Source organism: Piliocolobus tephrosceles, chromosome 19, assembly GCF_002776525.5.
Source record: "Piliocolobus tephrosceles isolate RC106 chromosome 19, ASM277652v3, whole genome shotgun sequence".
NCBI classification, from domain to species: Eukaryota; Metazoa; Chordata; class Mammalia; order Primates; family Cercopithecidae; genus Piliocolobus; species Piliocolobus tephrosceles.
In genome coordinates, this window is record NC_045452.1 from 27,313,636 (window position 1) to 27,337,804 (window position 24,169).

Genomic DNA, 24,169 nt, shown 5'->3' on the forward strand with positions numbered 1-24,169 from the left:
GATCTCCTGACCTCGTGATCCGCCCGTCTCGGCCTCCCAAAGTGCTGGGATTACAGGCTTGAGCCACCGCGCAGATTTCTTTATAGTGATTTGCCTGGCTGTTCCTACACTTTGCCCATTCATTGGGTTGGGTTTTTGGGTTTTTTTAATTGATTTGTAGGTACTCTTTGTATATTCAAGATACTAATCCTTTAATGGCTGGGTTACTCTTTTGGAGGGTTGTATTACTTTTGCAATCACTGAAAAAAATACTTTTTAAAGTAGATTCATGGGCTGGGTTCAGTGGCTCACTTCTGTAATCCCAGCGACTCAGGAGGCTGAGACAGAAAGATCGCTGGAGGCCAGGAGACCAGCCCAGGCAACATAATGAGGCCCTATCTCTAAAAAAGTAAATAATAAAAAATAAAATGGATTCAAATTTATTTTTTCCACTGAATCCTAAGCTTATGGATATGCTATATCTCTTCCAGCCGCTGAAATGAAGCAAAATGACAAAATCATGTGTATACTGGAAAACCGGATAAAGAGGGATAGGAGAAATCTCTGTAGGGCTATCAGTGACTTTCAGCAGAGCTTTCAGAAACCAGAAACTCGCCGTGAATTTGATCTGTCTGACCCCCTAGCCCTTAAGAAAGATCTTCCAGCCCGGCAGTCAGATAATGATATTCGGAATACGATATCAGGAATGCAGAAATTCATGGGAGAGGATTTAAACTTCAACGAGAGGAAGAAATTCCAAGAGGAACAAAACAGAGAATGGTCTTTGCAGCAGCAAAGGGAATGGAAGAATGCCCGTGCTGAACAAAAATGCGCAGGTAATGAAACAGAAGAGACAAGCTGGTCCCAACGCTGTCTTCAACAAACCATCGCTACAGTTTTTCTGGTTTTTTTTTCTTCTTCTTCTTCTTCTTGTTTTTTTAAGCAACCCTACAGTTTTTGTGGGATTTTTTTTAAAGTCCTACTAATGTGCACAGCCACATGCTGCGTTGGCCCTGTGGGGAAAGAAAAGGCAGAGCCTGCCCTCCAGGAGGGAAACGTCTCGAATCATGCCTCAGTCATGCAGGAAACACTTGCTGTGTTGGGGTCCTAGGTGGATGCTGGTGTGCAGAGGTAACTCACACTCGGTCCCTGCCCTCCCAGTCTGCTGGGAAGATGAATGGCAAGATGCAGGTCTTCCTAAGTCTCTTGCGTGCTGTGGTAGAAGTTCCTACAGGGGACTTTGGGGGTGTAGTTGCAGGCATGGTGGTCACATGCCCTCACCAGGACTCCCCAAGTCCAGGGAACCTCTTGGGTAAAGGCTCCAAGGCCTGAAACAGCCTCTCATTGAGGGAACTGCAGAAAGCCCAATGCATCCTCACTGAGGTCAGTAGCATTCTGCTCTCCCAGCTCCTCTTCATGCCTGCACTCGAGCAGCACTGATCCTCCCAGCCACTTCTGTGCCAGGAAGACCTGGTAACGAAGACGGCAACAGCCCTGCTCTGTTGGGGTGTGTCAGCGGGCGATGAAATAGTGAGGAGCAATGAGGAAGACAAAACAGGGACCGGGCACAGAGAGGAACACACTTTGCCTTCTTCAGCCCCTCCTCTCTGCTTGTTAGTTTGCAGTCTCCTTGCTTGGCTCATCCTCCTCCCAGCCTCTTCTTTCCCCAGTCTACTCTCCATGAGTGATGTCTCCCCAGATCCTCTTCTCCCATTCTCTCTGAACCCACTCCTACCACATTTATGCCCTCCCTGCTCCCCTGGAACTGCCCTGGCCAACCTCACCAGTGACCTCCGTGTCACCCAATCCAAGGTCAGTTTTCGATCTTCATTTTGACCTAACACCAGCACAGCACACAGTCGATCTCCTCCTCCTCCTCCTCGAAATCCACATACAATTCAGCTTTCAGAACACCACTCTCGTATTAGTTCCCTTCCCACCCAGGTCCTTTGTTGGTTTCTCCTCTGCTCAACCTCTGGATGTTGTTCACACCAGTGCTCTCCTCTACCAGCTACACTCACCCCTGAATGATCTCATCTGGTCTCATGGCTTTAAATGCCACCTATAGGCCATCATTTCTCAGGTTGATACCTCCGGCCTGGACTCTTCCCTGAATCCAGACTCATAAATCCATCTAACTTCTCTTGGATGTCTAATGCACTTGGCAAGATCAGCACAAGTCCAATAACTCTATTCTTCCCCGCAGACCTGACCTTCTACCCACATCCGTGACAGCTCTTTTCTTCTAGCTGCCTGGGCCCCAGCCCAGGTAATCTTGACTCCTTCCTTTCTCTCCATGTTTCAACTACTTTCCCCCTTCTCCAACATTACTGTTCTGAACTAAGGCTATCAGCATCTCTGGGCTGGGCGTAGTGGCTCACGCCTGCAATCTCAGCAGTTTGGAAGGCCGAGGATCACTTGAAGCCCAGAAATCAAGGCCAGCCCGGGCAACAAAGTGAGACCTCATCTCTACAAAAAATTAAAAAGTTAGCTGGGCATGGTGTCGTGCCCATGTAGTCCCAACTACTCAGGAGGCTGAGGCAGGAGGATCACTGAGCCTGGAAGGTCAAGGCTGCAGTAAGCCCTGATTGTGCCCCCGCCCTCCAGCCTGGGCAACAGAGTGAGACCCTGTCTCAAAAAAAAAAAAAAGGCCGGGCGCGGTGGCTCACGCCTGTAATCCCAGCACTTTGGGAGGCCGAGGCAGGTGGATCATGAGGTTAGGAGATAGAGACCATCCTGGCTAACACGGTGAAACTCCATCTCTACTAAAAGTACAAAAAATTAGCCGGGCGTGGTAGCGGTCGCCTGTAGTCCCAGCTACTCGACTCGGCAAGCTGAGGCAGATGAACCCGGGAGGCAGAGCTTGCCGTGAGCCAAGATTGCGCCACTGCACTCCAGCCTGGCGACAGAGCAAGACTGTATCAAACAAACAAACCAACAAAAAGCATCTCTCAGCTGCTCTTTGGGTCTCTCCCCTTATCCTACAGTAGCTCCCCATTTCACTCAGAGTAAACGATTTTTTTCAGGGACCTATAATGCCTTCACAGTCTGGCCTTATCTCCTGCTATGCTGCCCTCTCACTCCATTCTTTCCACACTATCTTGCTGTTTTCAGACATGAGTGCATCAGGCTCACTTCCGTCTTGGGGCCTTTGCATATGCTGTTCCCTCTCCTTAGAAATGTCTTTCCACAGATATCTGTAGGGATCACCACTGTCCTCCTCCAGGGCTGTGCTAAGATGCTGTCTTATCAGTGAGGCCTCCCCGACCCCCTATTTTAAACCCTGTACCCTCTTCCCACCCCACATTCCCTATCCCCTTGCTTTGTTTTTCTCCATAGCCTTGATCATGGGCATGTTGTATGGTTCATCCATCTCCCACGTGGTCTCCATTTCCACCTCTGGCCAAAAGGCTTTGTTTCAGCTGCGTGCTTGGTTCTTCAGCGGTCTCCTTGACATCTCACGGGACCCCTCACAACATATTGGAAAGCAGCCCTAGATCCTCTTCTGCATCTGCTCCTGTGTCCATCTTTCTGCTCCCACTCACTGGTACCTCTTGCCCTTAAACCAGAAGTCTAGGGAATCATCCATGACCCACCTCCGTCTCCAGGCCACCTCTAACTCTTGTCCCTTCTACCTCCTGCATATATTTTGAACTGTCTGCTTGTCCCCATCCCTGCTGTCACCCTTGTGATGCAAGCCACCACCTCAGCTGGACAGAGCTCTGCCGAAATCTTTCTGATGGCCTCCACTTCCTTTCTTGCCCCTCTCTGATCCATCCCCAACACAGCAGTCAGTGATACTCTTAAACAATGTGGGGTTCAGCCAGGTGCCATGGCTCACACCTGTAATCCCAGCACTTTGGGAGGCCAAGGCGGGCGGATCACCTGAGGTCAGGAGTTTGAGACAAGCCTGGCCAACATGGTGAAACCCCATCTCTACTAAAAATACAAAAATTAGCTGGGCATGGTGGCATGTGCCTATAATCCCAGCTACTTGGGAAGCTGAGGCAGGAGAATCACTTGAACCCGGGAGGTGGAGGTTGCAGTGAGCCGAGACTCTGCCACTGCACTCCAGTCTGGGCAACAAGAGCAAAATTCATCTCAAAAAAAGAAAAACAAAAATGCGGGGTTGGACAGCATCACCCTACCCTGTCGATCCCAGCTTCAAGCCCACTAATGGCTTCCCAAGCACTTGGAAAGAGATGCAGAATCCTCCCACAGCCCACAGGCTCTGCATGCTGGGCCTCCGCCCACCTCTCCACTGTCGACTCCGCCCCCTCTGCTTGCTGTGTTCCTGCCATCTTCCTTTTTCACTTCTGGATTCCACTGTATCCTTTCTCAGCCCAGAACCTCTGCACTGGCTCCCAACCCACTTCTTCTGTCCTCCAGGTCTCGAACAGCATTTGCTCCCAGAGGAACAATCCCTTACCCTCCTCCCTAAGCTCAGCCGCCTCAGCCAGGAACCCCCGGCATGTTTCCTCTTGGTCTCTCCGTCCTTGCCTCCCTGTCACTGCTACAGTTGGCATGAACACATTTATTCTCGATTCCTGTGTTGGTTGATGTCTCCTCTCCTAGGCAGCAAGTTCCAGGAAGGCAGGAAAAGCCCTTTCTATCTTACTCCCCATTATGTATCCTGTGCCCAGCAAAGTGGGACCCCCATGCTCAGCTCTCCATGGCTCTATGTTAAATGGATGAATGAACAAATGGATGGTGAGAGGTGAGGCTGACTGACTGTTCAGAGGCCAGAAATCGAAGATGAAAGAGTTCGGTCTTTGTTTCTGGAGGCAGTGAGGAGACCCACAGGGCACAAATACTTGAACGAAGAAACCTGATCGATGACTTTTTTTTAACCTAATAATTCTGCAAGCCGGGCGCGGTAGCTCACGCCTAGAATCCCAGCACTTTGGGAGGCCAAGGTGGACGGATCACCTGAGGTCAGGAGTTCAAGAGCAGCCTGACCAACATGGTGAAACCCTGTCTCTACCAAAAATACAAGATTAACTGGGCGTGGTGGTGCACACCTGTAATCCCAGCTATCCCGGAGGCTGAGGCAGAAGAATCGCTGGAACCCAGGAGGCAGAGGTTGCAGTGAGCTGAGATGCGCCACTGCACTCCAGCCTGGGCGACGCAGCGAAACTCCATCTCAAATAATAATAATAATAATAATAATTCTGCAAAGGAAGTGTGTCCTGCTTCACAGGTACGGACACAGGCTCAGCAAGGCTAAGTAATAGTTGAGGTTAACAGCTAGGAAATATCTGGGCTGGGATGTGAGCCTGCTCTGTTTGACTGCAAATCTTCACATTTTTCTGTTTGGACCTTCTACCTTGACCCCTTCACCTCCTCCTCCTCCTCTTTCTCTTCTTCATTGGCCTAAGCAAGTCCTCCTGTCACCCCACAATATCTGTCATCTGGCCCCACTTCCTCCGTAGAGGCCTGCAGGGTTTCTTGTTCTTTCACTTCTGGATTCCGCTGAATTCTTTCCCAAAACCTCAGCATCTGCTCCCAACCCACTCTTTTGTCCGGCAGGTCTCACACGTCATTTCCTGGGGCTGTAGAGTATGTCTTGCCCACTGTAAGGATGTAGCTGCCTCCGGACAGAGCGGGACAGCAAGGGGCACACCGCCAGCCTGTCCCAGGGCCCCAGCGCAGTGCTGATCGCTAGCACTCCTCTGGGAGCGTGACTCTCCCACAGCCTGAGAGGCAGGTCCTGTCGTTGTTCCTGTCCTCACGCTCATGGGTAAGGATGTGGTAGGAGGCAAAGGCACGAACGGCCACATGTCAGGGGGAAGGCGCTCCCGTGGCCAGGTTGGTCTGATTGCTTCTTGCTTCCTTTCAGAGGCCCTCTACACAGAGACAAGGCTGCAGTTTGATGAGACAGCCAAGCACCTACAGAAGCTGGAAAGCACCACCAGAAAGGCCGTTTGTGCGTCTGTGAAAGACTTCAACAAGCGCCAGGTAGATGTACTCCGAGACCCCGGGCTCGATGACTGGAGGGGAGGATGAGCCCACTACGGCTTCCCAAGGCTCTCTGGCCTCCCTGGGATCCCAGTCTCAGCCTGCTTCCCTGGTCCCATCACCAGCCCTGACAGAGACCCTGATGGGCTGCCTGATTATGGAGAAGGATGAGACCCAGTCCTGTCCCTTAGCTCTGAATCTTGGAGGGAAACCTGCCAAACTAGCCATGTAACCTGGGGAAGTCAGCTCACCTTTCTACACCTCAGCTTCTTCTTCTGTAACTTAAGGATGGTGACATTAACCTAGACTGTTGCCACCTAGCCCTGCTCCAATGGCTGGTGCTGGTTTCCGTTCTTCCCACCTCTCAGACTTCCCCTTTACCAAGAACAGCTACTGCGCTGCTCACCAATGGCAGGGATGATAAAGAAGATCGTGACGAGCTCAGACAATGGGGCCTCCTGAGAGCTCCTGCCTCCCCTCTAAACTCTGCCTCCCCTTCTCCCACACACTCCCCTCCCCTCCAATCTGATGCTGAAGTTGCTGAAGTAGGTTCTTCTTTTTGTTTCTTTGGGTTTTTTTGTTTTTGAGATGGGGTCTCACTCCGTCGCCCAGGCTGAAGTGTAGTGGCATGATCACGGCTCGCTGCAGCCTCGACCTCCCAGGGTCAGGTGATCCCCCGACCTCAGCCATCCAAGTAGCCGGGACTACAGCCACGCGCCAGCGTGCCCGGCTAATTTTTGTATTTTTTTGTAGAGACAGGGTTTTGCCATGTTGCCCAGGCTGGTCTCAAACTCCTGAACCCAAGCGATCCTCCACCTCAGCCTCACAAAGTGCTGGGATTACCACATCTGGCCCTCTCTTCCTTTTGGAAATTAGAGCTCATCCCCGCATCTCTCCCTCCAGGGACAAGCTTTTCTTTTCAAATGCAATTCTATTATCTGGTGGGTGGGGACTTTGCCTGGGTTCGTTGATCAGGTTCGCTTGTCAACTAGAACTGTGGTCCCCAAAGAAGGCTGTGCAGGATCTGTGGGAGAGCAGATACCAGAGCCCTGCTTCATATTCATTTTTAACCTCATCGCTTTTGATTTCCATGTTCATGTGTAATTATAAGCATGTGCTGTCATTAAAATATAGTAGTACCACACTGTGAGCTAAATATATTGGAGATACAAGCTCAAAACTGTCCTCCTGGTGGGGGCAGGCAGTCAAAAATCCTAGAGAGGCTGGACCAGACACCAGAGAATGTGGGTTTTCAACACGGGGGAGAGGAATGAGGAGAGCCAACTGCGGGTGCTGGGGAGGACCAAAGGGCAAAGCAAGACACCTGAAGTCCGAGCTCACGAGCCAGTGAGCTGCAAAGGTCTTACAGATCATCCATCCCGGCCCTTCATTTTATAGAGGGCGCCCGAAGAAGGGGGTCCGTTGGCTCCAGTCCCCACTGCAAGTGAATGGCAGGGTGCGGCCCTTGACAGTTAGTCCACTGTTGGCTGGTGATCCGCTCATTCGTTTATGGAAGCGATGATGATGATGATGATGATGATGATGATGATGATGATGATGATGATGATTCACTCATTCATTCATCAGTTCAACCAGTCTTTATGGAGCCCTTCCTGCTGGGCTTTGGGGTAGCTTTTGCTAAACCCTATTGTCTCATTCATCAGCTGATTCATTCATATATTCTAGAAGATGTTTAAGGGGCATCCACAGGCTGCCTGGTATTCTCAGCCCCCAGCTCCTCACGTGGATGCCGCGAGGCGGCACCATCACAAACACGCCTGCACTGGGGGGAGCCGCCCTCCGGCTTCTGCAGCTCTGTTCCTAACTAGAACTGGGCTTTTTCAGTAACCTGGGATGTTAATACAAGGTTCTGGACAACTATCCTCAAAAGAAAAGTCCAAGCAGGCCGGTCCAGTTCAACAGGAAGGACACACTGAGGGCCTCCAGTTCTTGGGTCGGGGCTCCCTTCGTCAGAGAGGCGTTGTGTGTCAGTTGTGGCATCAGGGTCTGACACACAGGCTCTGGAGCCTGACCACACGGGTGCGAGACCACGCTCTGCCCTGCAGCCTTGGGCAGGCCACCCATTGCCTCGGTTTGATCATCTGCAGAATGAGGAAGCGATAACGCCCTTCTGTGTCAGTGAGAATGTGCTTACCCTTTTGCTGGGGTAAGAAGCACCCACCAGTCTCAGTGGCTTAAACAGAAAGTTGGTGTTCCGTGCGTGCTCCCTGCCTGCCGTGGACTGGCTGTGAGGCCTGCTCCTCGGCATCCTCACTTTGGAGCCCAGGCCCTGGGACTGAGCCACCGCCAGCCGGAGGATCCCGGCAGCACAGGAGGGAAGGAATGTGGCTAGTCCTCCCAGGCATCCTCCCAGGAGCAGTACTGCCACCCCTGCTCACATTTCACTAGGGAAAGCAAGCCACATGGCCACGCTAAGTCTCAGTGGGCAGGACGGGTAGTTCTGCCCCGTGCCCAGGAAGAACACTGTTGATAGCGAATGGTCAGCAGTATTGGCCATCACACCTGCTAGTAAGGTGGCTGCGAGGACTCACATGGTAATGCACGTGACAGGTCAGGACAGTTTGGCACACAATCAGGACTCAGCAGATGATGGTCATTATTATTATTGGAGACCAAGTCTCACTCTGTCACCCAGGCTGGAGTGCAGTGGTGCCGTCTCAGCTCACTGCAACATCTGCCTCCCAGGTTCAAGCGATTCTCCTGCCTCAGCCTCCTGAGTAGCTGGGATTACAGGTACACTCCACCACACCTGACTAATTTGTGTGTGTGTGTGTGTGTGTGTGTGTTTACTAGAGATGGGGTTTCACCATGTTGGTCACACTGGTCTTGAACTCCTGACCTCAGGTGATCCACCTGGTTGACTATTATTTTTAATTTTAGCAACAATTAGCTGCTCTTAGTAGTCACTGTGTTCAGCGCTCCCACAGAGGCACGATTAATCCACCTTAACTGACAGAGAAGCAGGCTCAGACCCAGGCACGGTGGCTCATGTATGTAATCTCAATGCTTTGGGAAGCTGAGGCAAGAGGATCACTTGAGCTCAGGAGTTCATGACTAGACCAGGCAATACAGTGGGACTCTGTCTCTAAAATTCTTTTTTCTAATTAGTCGGGTGTGGTGGCACGGCCCTATAGTCCCAGCTGTTTGAGACACTGAGGTAGGAGAATCACTCAAGCCTGGGAGGTGGAGGCTGCAGTGAGCTATGAGTGCATCACTACACTCCAGCGTGGGCAACAGAGTGAAACCCTGTCTTAAAAAACAGAAAGAGACTGGGCACAGTGGCTCACGCTTGTAATCCCAGCACTTTGGGAGGCCAAGATGGGCAAATCACGAGGTCAGGAGTTTGAGACCAGCCTGGCCAACATGGTGAAACCCCGTCTCTACTAAAAATACAAAAAATCAGCTGGGCGTTGTGGCAGAGGCCTGTAATCCCAGCTACTCGGGAGGCTGAGGCAGGAGAATCACTTGAACCTGGGAGGTGGAGGTTGCAGTGAGTTGAGATTGCATCACTGCACTCTGACAGAGCGAGACTCCATCTCTAAAAAAAAAAAGGAGGCTCGGAAGGATGAGCTGACTTTCTTAGGGAGTACTCAGGGGCAATTCCAGTATTTGAAGTTGGGCCTGTCCAGCTACAAAGTGTGTGCTGTGTGACTTCATCAAGCTGGCCTCCAGTGAGCACCTGTGGAATGCCAGCTCCTTGCAAACTGCCCTGTCCATGTGTTGCTGAGGATAACTGTTATCCCAAGTACATATCTCCTAAAAGCCATCTTCCGACTTTCCAGAGAAATGACTGCAGCCCAGAGAGGGGAGGTGACTTGGTGCAGGTCACCCAGCCAGAGACCCCCCAGGGAATCCAACAGAAATGAGACCTGGAATTGCTTTGTACTGGGGACTGCGGCTCAGGACCACTGACGTGACAGTGCATTTTCTACCATTTAGAAGTCACCGCTGTCGTAAATCACTCTGTTGAGTGTTCTTTGCAGCCCACAGATGTGCAAGGGTTGCCAGGGGCACAGAGCCCTGCCTTGGTTGGGGCCAGGCCCATGTCGGGTGACGGCCTAATCCAAGGAGAGAGCTCCCTGCCTTGGCAAGTTGGTGCAAGACCCAGAGCTCTTACGCACACACGCAACAGGGGGTGATCCCCCGAGTCCAGCCCAGCAGTGTGTAGACAGCCAGGGGTTCAAGGACCCTCCCGCATCCGTGTCTGACAAGTCTCCCCTCCACCGAACTCCTGCTGCCCTTAGCATATCCTCCCCTCAAGGGCCCCCAGTGAGGTTTGCTGGCCTGGGTGTCAGAATACCCCTGGGGTCACTCGGACCGTCTTCTTTAATGTCTTCACCTGCTTAGGCCATCGAGTCAGTGGAAAGGAAAAAGCAAGAGAAAAAGCAAGAACAAGAGGACAACTTGGCTGAGATCACCAACCTGCTGCGTGGGGACCTGCTCTCCGAGAACCCACAGCAGGCAGCCAGCTCCTTTGGGCCCCACCGCGTGGTCCCTGACCGCTGGAAGGGCATGACGCAGGAGCAGCTGGAGCAGATCCGCCTCGTCCAGAAGCAGCAAGTCCAGGAGAAGCTGGTGGCTGCCCTGCCCCTTTTCCAGAGCCCGCAGAGCTGCCTTCCAGGCACAAATGTAGTTGTAGCAGGCCTTGTGCTCTGCCCTAGGACCTGCCCTCAAGGAAGTTCCCTTCTAGTGTTGGGGGTGGGGCGCGGAAGACAAGAGCCAGATAGTGTGTATGATGTGGCATCAGGAGTAGGAGTGCCAAGAAAGAGAACAGTAGACTGGGAAGACACTGAAGCAAAGACCCAAAAGAGGGTAGGGAGGGAGCCATGTGTCTACCTGGGAAAAGGGTGATCGGGCAGGGCGAGCTGCAAGGGCACAGGCCTTGAGGCAGGACCCTGCCGGACCTGCTCAGAGAAGAGCGAGGAGCCTGCTGGCTGGAGTGGAGTGAGGAGAGGGGCAGGTGCTGAGGCCTCAGAGACAGAGGGTCAAGGTCCTGGCAGGCCACTGGGGAGGACTTTGGCCTCTTCTGTGACTGAGATGGGGAACTCTGCAGGGTTTTGGGTAGAGGAATGACAGGATCTGACTTAGGTTGAACAGGACCCCCAGCATGATCCTCCTGTATTGAGGGCGGACACTATAGGGGCTGAAGGGGAAGGAAGGAGATCTCCAGGAAGGCCTCTGCAGTGTTCACAGTGAGAGGCGATGCTGGCTGGGACCACGGGGCAGGCAGTGGGGGGGCTGAGCAATGGTCAGATTCTGGATCTATGTTGAAGGTACAGTCGACAATATCGGATGAATGGTTGGGTGGGGATGTGTGAAGGAGAGGAGTTAAAGGCAACTCCAGGTCCTATGGCCTGAGCAACTAGAGGGATGGAATTGGCTTTTCCAGAGATAGGGAAGATGGTGGGAGGAGCAGGTTGATGGGGTGGGAGTGGTGGAAATCAAAGTTACAATTTTGGATATGTTAAGTGTGCAAAGTTCATTAGAGATCTGTATCTATTAGGATTAGATTTGCCTGAATGTAGCAGAAAACCACAAATAACAGCATCTTAAACAAAATAGAACTTTCTCTCTTGCAAGTAAATCCTCAGGAAAACAGTTCAGGGCTGGTATGGCAGCTCTGTGGTCATTGACTGTTGTCCTGCTATCCTTGGCTCCTGGCTCTCACTTCTTAGTGCACGATGGCTGCTCGAGCACCAGCCATCACATGCATAGTCCAGCTACCAGGAAGGAGGAATGGAGAACACTCTAAGGAGATTTCCACTTACATTTCATTGGACAACACTTAGTCACAAGGTTGCCCCTAACTCTAAAAAAGTCAAGGAAATGTGTTTATTCCAAGCAGTGAAGTGCTGGTGATTCTTTTACTAAGGAAGAATGGAAAATGGTTACGGGGAGACAAGTAGTATTTTCTGCCACAGCCTCCAATTAAAGTCCAGGAGGCAGCTGGATATGTAACACAGGGCTCAGAACAAGGTCTGAGCCAGAGGCATAAGTGTGAGTCGTCACCTACAGAGAGTATGTTTGCATGCATTTTGAGACAGGGTCTCACTCTATCACCCAGGCTGGAGTGCAGTCGTGCAATCTTGGCCCACTGCAACCTCTGCCTCCCAGGTTCAAGCGATTCTCCTGCCTCAGCCTCCCCAGTAGCTGGGATTACAGGCATGCACCACCACGTCCAGCTGATTTTTGTATTTTTAGTAGAGGTAGGGTATCATCATGTTGGCCAGGCTGGTCTCAAATGATCCTCCCACCTCAGCCTCCCAAAGTGCTGGGATTACAGGCGTGAGCCACCATGCCCAGCACTACAGAGAGTATTTAAAGCTGAGGACTGAGTCCTGCTCCCCCCTCAGAACCCCCCTTCTCACCACCACTGTTTATAAAGAGCAAAGGAATCCGAGAAGGGGCCGCCAGGGAGGTGGACAGATGCAAGCCGTGGTTTCCTGGAGGCCAAGTGAGGAAAGGTGTTTGGGAGGGAAGGAGAGGGAAACCCCTGGGTCAAAGGCTGCTGCCAGGCTGCAGGCTAAACGCTGGATCCGGCACCGTGGCAGTCACCGGGGACCCCGTCAGGAAGGAGCACATTTGGCAGAGGAGTGGGGCCTCCAGCCTAATGGGCTCAAGAGAGAACAGGCAGGAAACAAATGGAGATGGCACATGTAGACAGCACTTACAAGGAGTTTGCTGTAAAGGGTGCAGAGAAATGGAGTGGGAGCTGGTGGGGGCCATGGGGTGAAGGGAAGGTTTTTGTTTGTTTGTCTTAATTGTAGAAATAACAGCATGCTTGTCATTCAACCGGAGTGATGCAGTAGAGGGGGAATTGATGCCAGAGGAGACACTTGCTGGAGCCATGTCCCTGGGCTGCAGGAGAGCAAGGGACATGGAATGCTAGCTGAGGGCTTGGTGTGGCCTGGGTGTTTGGAGCTGTCATTGGAGTCATGGGAAGGGGCGTCAGGGCAGGAGCTTGCGGGTGAACAGAAATGAGACCTGAAATTGATTTGTACTGGGGGCTGTGGCTCAGGACCACTGAAGTGACCGTCATTTTCTACCTTTTAGAAGTAGAACTGAACAGGGTTGGGGGGAGTTAATGTAAATGGTCATCTAGAAGAATTGGAAAGGGAACAGCCTGGAGGAAGGGGACAGGCTGGTCGGACAGTGCCCAGGGCCCACTGCAGGGGGGTCATAGTCATGACCTTGAAGTGACCCCAGAGAGCGCTGTCGGGATGTCCCCACCCATGCTTAGCCGGATTCATCGTGGTCACTGCCTGCCTGACCAAGTGAAGAACTCAGGGGACCGAGGGTATCGGCCTGGGAGCGTCTTCCATGACACTAACCAGGGGGACAGAGAGAGACTGGAAAAGTGGCGGCCGGAGGACTGGAGGTCACACTTCGCGGGGGGCATAATCATTGGAATCAGGGGCTTGGAGAGAGTGGAAGAGGCGGGTTAGAGCAGTGAGACTGGGGGGCAGCGTTATTGGTAATAACCAGGGAAGGGTGGAGGCTCCCAAAGGGAGGGTCTCCGGACCTGCAGCATCGGCCGGGTGGGGCCTGCAGTCTGTGGTTTCAAAAGCCCGCAGGGGATTCTGATGCCCACTCAAGTTTGAGACCCACTGGTAGGGTGTGCCCACTGGGTGAGAAGGTGAAGCCGGGACTAGGTCTTTGGAGAGGAGGCGGGAGAGCTGAGCAGCTGGGGACAGGAGAGGGCTGTCTCTGTGTGTGCTGAAACCACTGAGAATCCTGGCAGGGGAGATCTGGAGAGGGTCTCAAACCTGCAAAGAGTGAGTGGGAGAGGCCAGGCTGGGCTGGCTGGTGCCGTAGTTGGTGTGAGCTTCTGATTTGGTGGGTCTGGGGAGGAGGAGGGACAGTGGCGGTGGTGTGGACCAGGGCATGAGGAGTCGAGGGGGCAGCTCACCCACCTGCTTCCCTGCAGGCCAGAGGTGCATGTGTGTGGGAGGCTGCAGTGGGGCCGGGACCTGCGCAGGCAGGGGGTGTGAGGTTCAGGATGTAGTCCAAGGTGGAAAGGGTGCCGGGGCTGGAATTGGGGTCCAGGGCCCTGCTCTGTGCTTCAGGACTGCAACTCTGCCTGGACCGTCTGGCACAGAAGATCAGCCATCCTGAAAGCAGTATTGCAGTCTAGTTTTCATTTTTTATAGAAAATTAAGAAGACAGAAAAGCACAAAAGGGGGAGAAACACACATGAAACCTCCCCACTCAGAAATACTGCCCCCTTCCTTTCTGGGTCCTTGCCTCCATCCCCTTTCTGTGCTTGGAGGTAACTGGGAAAGTTGGAATCTGGCAGCAAACAGCTGGGCTGTCTGCTTTGCTCTTAGCCCGGCTGAGTGTGTCCCATGCCATTCCCTGTTTGCCACCAAGCAGCTTTTGTGATGACCCTGGGCTCCTGACAGCAGCCTGGCTTTACAGCAGGGGACACTGAGGTTCGTGAGAGCAGGGTGACTTGCCTCGTGGGTGGCAAAGCCCACCAGCCTGCCCTCAGTCCCAGGACTACCCAGACCCCCGTGCCACTCACCAGACACTTATCCTTGCTCATTTGGCTGGAGGAGGCTCTGCCCTAAAAATGGCAAAAGTGGGCAAAGGGAACTCATCTTCAGCCCTAACAAAGCTGACAACACGTGGAAAAGTGCCCCTCCCTCCACACAAATCCAGCTTCCTCTTCCAAGGCTCCAGAGTTTTCACAGTGAGGAGGGCAGTGAGGAATGAGCTGAAACACAGCAACTCAGGGGTCGGGATGCCCCTCTAGGACCATGGCCTTCTTGTCACCGGGTGAGGCTATGGTGTCTGCATGTTCTGGAAGCTGCCCAGGTGATCTGCGTTCAGTTGTGGGACAGCTGGCCATGGCTCATGGAGGTGGCATCTGACTGTGACCGAGCCAGGGAGCCCCCTGAGGACCTGAGGAAGCAGACTCTGGGCCCAGCTTGCACCTGGGAGCCCGGCAGCCAGGAGTGGAGGCTGTGGTAGGAATTGAGTCCCTGCTGTGCCTTCAGGAGAAGGAGGACGGCCAGCACCTCCTGATGGGGGTGGGCAGCCGGGCCACGTGGAATGAGGGCAGGCTGGGGGTCTCCTCTGGCTTCCTGCATGACATCGGTCACCTACCTGCCCCTCCTCTGAGCCTCAGTTTCCCCATCTGTAGAATGAGAGGCCAGGCCTCCTAGACAATCCTCTGGGGCTCTTTGGCTCTGGGGAAAGGCAGTGGTGAGCCGCCTCTATTCCTTCCAGAGGCTCCAGGAAGAAAAGCACCAGCGAGACCTGGACTGGGACCGGCGGAGGATTCAGGGGGCCCGCGCCACCCTGCTGTTTGAGCGGCAGCAGCGGCGGCAGCAGCGCGACCTGCGCAGAGCTCTGGACAGCAGCAACCTCACCCTGGCCAAGGAGCAGCGTTTGCAGTGAGTGCTGGGTGGGACCGGGGCCAGGTGGGGGACCGGGTGGAGGGACTGCGGGGCTGTGGAGGTCAAGGACAAGGAGGGGCCAGGAGGGGAAACGCCCCGTCCTGGTGGTCCTCATCTGGACACTGTGGACCTCGTGGGCTGGCTTGGGTTGACAGACCCATGGGCCACGGATGACCGCTGTCCACACAGGGTGCATGGGGCTTTTCCACACCGGAAAGCCCCAGAGAAGAGCACTGAGTCTGCTGGGGAAGTCAGGAAGGCTTCCTGGAGGAGGCTTCATGGCTGAGACCCAGGAGGAGGATGGCATTACCTACTCAGGGACGGCTTTCCAGGCAGAGAGAGGGGCTCCCTGGGCTGCCCCCCAAAAGCCTGGAGTCTCTTGGTTATAGACAGGACCCCAAGACTTTGTCTCAGAGTTCCAGCTACAGGAAGATGTCAAATGCAAGTAAATAGGTGAACTCGCAACTGAAAAACACAATATTCATTTACTTATTTATCAAGCTCTTGGCTTAAACTCAGGAGGGGCCCAGGAATATTTTCTCCAATCCGATGTCTGGTTGCTGGTTGGTCCATCTGTTATCATCACTTCTGCTGAGGGCCTAAAAGGAGCATTAAGAATTACACGTGTAATCCGAGCACTTTGGGAGGCCGAGGTGGGCAGATTACGAGGTCAGGAGTTCGAGACCAGACTGGCCAACATGGTGAAACCCCATCTCTACTAAAAATACAAAAATTAGCCGGGTGTGGTGGCACATGCCTGTAATCCCAGCTACTTGGGAGGCTGAGGCAGGAGAATTGCTTGAACCCGAGAGGTGGAGGTTGCAGTGAGCCGAGTTGGTGCCATCACACTCCAGCCTGGGCAACAAGAGCAAAACTCCATCTCAAAAAAAAAAAAAAAAAGATCTGAAAAGCCAGGCATGGTTGGCGCACGGTTGAAATCCCAGCTACTGGGGAGGCTGAGGCAGGAGGATCGCCTGAGCCCAGGAGCTAGAGGCTGCAGTGAGCTATGATCGCACCACTGCACTCTACCCTGGATGACAGAGCAAGACTTTATCTCTGAAAAAAGAAAAGAATGATCTGACAAATCAAATGGGGTGAACAAAGTGTACAGTCACATCCACGGAGATTTAATTTTCACATGTCCCCAACTGTTACTGGTGTAAGTCCCTCATCTACCTGCAGTGTAATTATAAAGTGACCCTCGCCGCTGAGGAGTGGTTGAGATGGATCATTTTGGGGGGGCTCATTAGGTATGAAATGTATTCTGTATTTTGGGGATAACACACATAAAAAAAGTTTGTGTGCCTTTTCAAAAAAAAAAAACAAAGAAAGAATATTTAGGAAGTATACACATTTGCTGACTTTTTTTTTCTCGTTTTGTTATCAGGAAAAAATACATGAATGAAGTCTATACAAATCAACCCACGGGAGATTATTTCACACAATTTAATACAGGAAGTCGATAATGAGGAAGACACCTTGCTCCCGTCATTCACGTATAAAGCGTGGCAGCCTTAAAGAGTCACACTGCTTTTTTAAAAATACACTCCTTGGGCCACAAGTGCCCTTCAGCTGTAATCGTCCACTGTAGACACAACATTTATCTAACCTCTCCCTTGTATTTCCGTGAGGAACATTCGTTTCTGTTCGGCTCAGCTCAGCGAAGGTCTTGGGTGGGGCTCTGGGAAGTAGCTCAACACGGGCCTGCTCAGGGCCACCTTAGGGAGAGGTGGTATTTAAGGTGGTGTTTAAGGTGGGCCTGTGTTCTGCACAGACTCAAGGTTCAGCTGCAGTAATAGTTACTGCTCCCACATGCAAAGCTATGTGCAAATCCACACACTTCATGTAGAAGTCACTAATTTGATTCTCACAACAGCTGGTGATGGCTATTTTTACTACTCACATTTTCTAGTTGAATAACCTGAGTTACAGACACGTTAAGTGGCTTGGCGAGGTCATACCCCCGGGAACTGTGGGTGCTTGGGATTGAACCCAAGGAGAACTGGCTCTCAGGCACTTCACTCGACCGGCTCCTAAAACCGACCTGAAACAGCAGTGGCCTGGAAACAACAGAGGCTCGGCCGGGCGTGGTGGCTCACACCTGTAATCCCAACATTTTGGGAGGCTCAGGTGGGCGGATCACGAGGTCAGGAGTTCAAGACCATCCTGGCCAACATGGTGAAACCGTGTCTCTACTAAAAATACAAAAATTAGCTGGGCATGGTGGTGCACGCCTGTAGTCCCAGCTAGTTGGGAGTCTGAGGCAGGAGAATCGCTTGAACCTGGGAGGTGGAGGTTGCATTGAGCCAAGATTGCACCACTGCACTCCAGCCTAGCGGCAGAGCGAGATTCCGTCTCAAAAAAAAAAAAAAAGAAAAGAAAAACCAGAGGCTCACTTCTGCTCTCATGGAAGTGCAAGCTCATATGGTAGCTCTGCCGAGACTCCTTCCAGCTCGTGACTCTGCTCTCCACCACCACACAGTTCCTGTCTTGTGGGCCAGGATGCTGCTCTGGCCTCCACCAATCCTGCCATGCTCTGGCCAAAAAAGAAGGGGGTCGGCTTGCTACTTCTCCATGACAACATGGCATGGAAAGTGCATTTCACCTCTGCTTGTATCCCGTGGACCAGAATTCAGTCATGTGACCACGCCTAGGTGAATGGAGGCTGGGAAGCTTAGCTGGCTGGCCGTGTGACCAGACCATCATTCTACAATTGTATACAAATGAAGTAATACATAGTGGGGGACAACTAGCTATCTGCTACAAGCCACACTGAAAGAGTGACTTGGAAATTGCCAGACCGGAGGTGTGGGGAGGCATTTTCCACTGAGAGTGGGGACTAAGTCCAGCCCTCTCCCCGTCCTTGACCTCAGGGACAGGATTTCTGGCCCCAAGGCTCAGAAATGACTGGGTCCCCCCACCCCAGTTACCTCTTCCTTTTCCACATGGGTTTCTTGTGGGGTCATATACCCAGGGCCATTGACAGATGGCAGCTCTTGACATGTTATCCTTAGCTGAGCTAGAGCTGGACACTCCAGTGCAGGTAGCTTTGCTCACCTTCCCCTCCGTCTCAGTGCCCCTCTGGTTCTTCCCATGCTCAGACCCTTCACTGGCTGGGGTCCTACCTGAGCCTCAGCATCGGCAGGGTTTTTAGGTGGAAAAGGGGCTGGACTCGCCGGCAGGCATAAACAAAGGCACTGGGGTGTGCAGGAGAGAAGTGACAGGGCAGTGTATCTGCTGAGGTCAGCACATAGAGGGCGTGGGGGCTGGCGTGGGGTGGGGGTAGAAGGAAGAGGCCTGTGGCCAAGGTGTGAGGAGCAGGTGGGGCCCTACGAGGAAGGCTGCAGACTCTATCCTGAGGGCAAAAGGGGAGCTTGGAGAGAGTTGTCAGCCAGGCAGAGAGGGCTGGGTGTGCTCTAGCGGTCCAGCAGGCTCAGGCCACCCACGGCTGCCCAAAGGGAGGCAAGGCTTTGCAGACAGACTTAATGCCTCCCTCTGGATCCAGGCCCACATGAGCTCCCAGGCAAAGCCTTTGAACAAATGACCACACTGAAGACGTGGTTCAAATCCACAGTCAACCAAGTAATGCTGCCACCCCCAGGCTGGTGTGGGACCACAGATGGGACCCAGGGGACTGCCTCAGGAGCTGTAACTAGAGTGTGGACTGTGATGTAAAGCCAGAGAGGGGAGGGCGAGAGTTGGTTTGTTAGCACGCCCCGTGTACCAGGCTCCCACTGGGCCTCTTGGGCAGATGGTCCCTTGAACCTGCCCCCATCGCACCTCTGGAAAGCAGCTGCTTAGCCTCGTTTTGCATCCACAAAACGAAGGACCTCACCATTCTGATTGTACCAGGCAGGGCCACCATGCAGAGTCCAGGGCTTCAAAACTCTCAGCCAGCTGCTCACCCCTTGTTTCCTGAACCGGAGCTGCCTGTTTTCAGAGTGACTGACAGTAACACAGACACTGCCTGTAGGGGAAGGGGTTGGGGGTATACTCATTTCTCAGGCTGCCATTAACAAAATCCTGCAGCCTGAGTGGCCTAACCAGGGGAAACTTAGAGTTCCTTGAGGTGCTGGAGGCCAGAAGTCCAAATCGAGGTTTGGGCTGAGTTGCTTCCCTCTGACGCTGCAAAGAAGGATCTGTTCCGGGCCTCTGCCCCAGCTCCTGGCAGTTTGCTGGTGATCTCTGGTGTTCCTTGTCTTGTACGCACATTGCTCTGGTCTGTGACTTCCTCTTGCTGCGGTCTTCCCTGTGTGCGTGTATGCGTCCAAATTTCCCCTTTTCATAAGGACACCAGCCATATTGGGTTGGAGCCTAACCTAATGACCTCATATTAACTAATTTCATTTACAATGAACCTATTTCCAAATAAGGTTCTATTCTGAGGTGCCTGAGGTTGAGACTCCAACGTATCTTTTGCAGGAGGACACAATTCAGCGCACAACAGGGGGAAAGGCAGCAGGGCACCTGGTTCCGTTGCCTGCCAAGGTGTCCAGGCTGAACAAGCCAGACTCTGGGAGGGTCTCAGTGATGGGTGAGTGACAGCCAGTACTGTCATTCATCCTCCTGCTTTCAAGTGGGCAGATAAGGGAGAAATGGGAAGTGATGTCGGTTCATTCAGTGAGCACTGAGCACTCTTCCTGGCCTGGGTCAGGCCAGGCCCTGGGCCGGGATCGCCACGTCTAACGGGAGACACGGACAGGGAAGGAAATCCTTGGGAAAGAGGCAGAGAAGAAAAGGAAGACAGCGCCAGGAGGTCGCCGCAGCCATCACCACTGCGTGTATATGCCTGGAATCATGACCCAACGTGGAGAGGCTTGCTTTAACTCTGAATGCTGCAACGTTGTAAAAAATATTCCTGAAGGAAGGGCAGGCCTGAGAACTTTGGACGCAGACTTGCTTTCCCTGCGCCCTCTGCTGGTGACCAGCAGCACAACACAGTCCCTGCCGTTCTCCAGGCAGGAAGAGGAACCAGGTGGTTTTTAAACGGCGGAGGCCCAGGCCTTGTGCTGGGCAGGTTCTTGCAACAGCCGGGACACTGCTGGATGTTGTGATTCCCGTCCACAGGATAAAAGATGTTCCGTGTGTTGCCCCTGGGTGGAAGACAGAGCCGAGGCCAGACGTGGGGGGTTACTCTCCCCTGAAAGGCCCATTGTGATTTCATAAATCCAAAGGGTTTTTGTCACATTTCCCCACTAAGGTTTGTTTGTTTGTTTGAGATGGGGTCTCACTTTGTCACCCAAGCTGGAGTGGCACAATCTTGACTTACTGCATCCTCTGTCTCCCGGGTTCGCGAGTCTCCTGCCTCAGCCTCTGGAGTAGCTGCGATTACAGGAGTGCACCACCACGCCTGGCTAATTTTTGTATTTTTAGTAGACAGTGTTTCTCCATCTTGGCCAGCTGGTCTCAGACTCCTGACCTCAAGTGATCCGCCCAGGTTGGTCTCCCAAAGTGCTAGGATTATGGGCCTGAGCCACTGCACCCAGCCCTCCCTGCTACATTTTATTTCAAGCATATATAAAAACTGAAGGAATTGTACAGAATGTACACATACACCCACCAGCTAGATTCTACAATTAATATTTTGCTATATTTGTTTCCTAGCTCTCCACAGACTGGCTTTTAAAAATTCTAGTTATAGGCGGGGAGCAGTGGCTCAAGCCTGTAATCCCAGCACTTTGGGAGGCCGAGATGGGCGGATCATGAGGTCAGGAGATTGAGACCATCCTAGCTAACACAGTGAAACTTCATCTCTACTAAAAAATACAAAAACACTAGCCGGGCGAGGTGGCGGGCGCCTGTAGTCCCAGCTACTCGGGAGGCTGAGGCAGGAGAATGGCGTAAACCCGGGAGGCGGAGCTTGCAGTGAGCCGAGATCCGGCCACTGCACTCCAGCCTGGGCAACAAAGCGAGACTCCGTCTCAAAAAAAAAAAAAATTCTAGTTATTTATACGCTGCTTACGAGAGACACATCTAAAACAAAACAGCACAAAAAAAGTAAAATAATAGCATTCAACAGCCATTTGGATTTGCCCAAATGACTTATGTCTACACTTATGTCTGGCACGTGGGTGTCTACAGGAGCTGTATTCATAATTGCCAAAACCGGGAAGCAAGCAACGTGTTCTTCAATAAGTTAATGGATAAAAACACTGTGGTACCTCCAGACAATGGAGTCTTATTAAAATAAGATATAATAATAAGAAAAGAGCTATCAAGCTACAAGAAAACATGGAAGAAACTTAAATGCATATTGCTTGGTGAAAGAAGCCTATCTGCAAAGGCTACTGTGTAAGTCCAACCATATGACTTTTTTTTTTTTGAGACAGAGTCTCACTGTGTTGTCTAGCCTGGGACACAGTGGCGCCATCTTGGCTCACTGAAACCTCCGCCTCCTGGGTTCAAGCGATTCTCCTGCCTCAGCCTCCCAAGTAGCTGGGACTACAGGCATGCACCACCATACCAGTCTAATTTTTGTATTTTTAGTAGAGATGGGGTTTCACTGTGTTGGCCAGGCTGGTCTTGAACTCCTGACATCAGATGGTCCACCCACCTTGGCCTCCCAAAGTGTTGGGATTACAGGCATGAGCCACCACACCCAGCCTGACTTTTCAAAAAAGGCAAAGCTATAGAAACAGTAAAAACATCAGTGGTTGCCAGGGGCTGGGGGAGGGAGGGATGAACAGGCAGAGAGAGCACGAGGATTTTTAGGGCTCGCTGTGTGATGCTGTAACCGTGGGTACATGTCATTATACATTTGTCAGAATCCACAGAATGTGCACAGGGTGACCCCTAATGTATATTATAAACTCTGGGTGATGATGATGTGTCAGTGTTGGCTTATCAATTGTAACAAATGTACCACCCTAACATGAGACATTAATAATAGGGGAACAAGGGGTCTGTGGGAAGGGAGCATATGGGAACCCTCTGTACTTGCTACTCAATTTTCTTGTAAACCTAACACTGTTCTAAAAGATAGCCTATTCATTTTTAAATGAAGCCATAAGATAAACAGGAAGAAAAATAAAGTCATTTGCACATGGTTCTTTATTCTGTGTTCAAGTTCTTATGTTTAGAATAATGGGAAGGGGGCCGGGCATGGTGACTCATGTCTGTAATCCCAGTAAGGGAGGAGACCACCCCTCATATTGTCTTGTGCCCAATTTCTGCCTCCAAAGAAAGAAAAAGTAAAAACTAAGAGGCAGAAATGAAATTCACAGGCAGACAGCCCGTCGCCGCACCCTGGGCCTGGTAGTTAAAGATCCCTGACCTAACTGGTTCTGTTATCTACAGATTACAGACATCGTATAGGAATGCACTGTGAAAATCCCTATCTGTTTTGTTCCAATCTAATTACCAGTACGTGCAGCCCCCAGTCACGTACCCCCTGCTTGCTCAATCAGTCACGACCCCCTCACACACACCCCCTTAGAGTTGTGGGCCCTTCAAAGGACAGGAACTGATCACTCGGGGAGCTCGGCTCTTGAGACAGGAGTCTTGCCGATGCCCCCGGACGAATAAACCCCTTCTGCTTTAACTCGGTGTCTGAGGAGTTTTGTCTATGGCTCATCCTGCTACACCAGCACTTTGGGAGCTCGAGGTGGGAAGATCACCTGAGTTCAGGAGTTTGAGACAAGCCTGGCCAACATGGTGAAATCCTGTCTCTACTAAAAATACAAACATTAGCCAGGCATGATGGTGGGCACCTATAATCCCAGTTACTCAAGAGACTAAAGCAGGAGAATCTCTTGAGCCCGGGAGGTGGAGGTTGCAGTGAGCCAAGATCACACCACTGCACTCCAGCTGGGCAACAGAGCAAGACTCTGTCTCCAAAAATAAAAATAAATAAAAATAAAAATAAGGCCAGGTGTGGTAGCTCACACCTGTAATCCCAACACTTTGGGAGACTGAGGCGGGTGGATCATGAGGTCAGGAGTTCAGGACCAGCCTGGCCAACATAGTGAAACCCGGTCTCTACTAAAAATACAAAAAATTAGCCGGGAATGGTAGCAGGTACGTGTAATCCCAGCTACTTGGGAGGCTGAGGCAGAAGAATCACTTCAACCCAGGAGGCGGAGGTTGCAGTGAGCGGAGATCACACTCCTGCACTTCAGCCTGGGCGACAGTGTGATACTCCATCTCAAAAAAAAATAATAAATAAAACAAATAAAAGTAAAGGATCAGCCTTATGCTAAATAATGAAAAGATTGTTTCTTGCAGTGTCTGGGTGACTCCTGCCTGCCCAGTCTGCTCTAGTGAGTCACATCCCAAATGCCATGTTCTTCAGCCTACAGAGCTACACAGTGTAGAACACATACAAAATAAACGTGCAGAACCACATATTCAGTGGCTTGAGGGTACAGCCCTAGAGCTGAATTTTCCTAGTCGTAGATACATTGCTTTAATCTCTGCCTCCATCTTCACATGGCCTTCAGCTCTGTGTGTCTATTTCCCCTTCTTTTCTCTTATAAGAGCTTGTCACTGGATTTAGGGCCCACCCTACTACAGGTTGATCTCATTTCCAGATCTCTCTGTTCCCTCCTATCCCTAAATCCTACCCTTACTAACTTCTGATATTTACCTGCTGCCCTGTAGACAAAGACGTCTCATTGAAATGACATCACTGGGTCCTTGTAATGACCCTGGGAGATAAAGAAGCCGTTACTCATGACCTTTTCTCTTTTTGAGACAGGGTCTCACTCTGTTACCCAGGCTGGAGTGCAGTGGTGCAATCTTGGCTTACTGCAGCCTCGACCTCCTGGGCTCCAGTGATCCTCCCACCCCAGCCTCTTGAGTAGCTGGGACTA

General features: G+C 51.9%; 1 protein-coding gene across 1 annotated transcript in view; it reads left to right on the forward strand.

The window, feature by feature from the left end:
- Positions 1-16,878, forward strand: part of RIBC2 (RIB43A domain with coiled-coils 2) — a 25,703-nt gene extending 8,825 nt beyond the window's left edge. Inside the window, exons 3-7 of the mRNA XM_023222258.1 lie at positions 471-815; positions 5,819-5,937; positions 10,306-10,533; positions 15,190-15,356; positions 16,747-16,878. Coding sequence (XP_023078026.1) covers positions 471-815; positions 5,819-5,937; positions 10,306-10,533; positions 15,190-15,356; positions 16,747-16,825 — 938 coding nt within the window. The 3' untranslated portion in view covers positions 16,826-16,878. The remainder of the gene's footprint in view (positions 1-470; positions 816-5,818; positions 5,938-10,305; positions 10,534-15,189; positions 15,357-16,746) is intronic.
- The last annotated feature ends 7,291 nt before the right edge of the window (positions 16,879-24,169 follow it).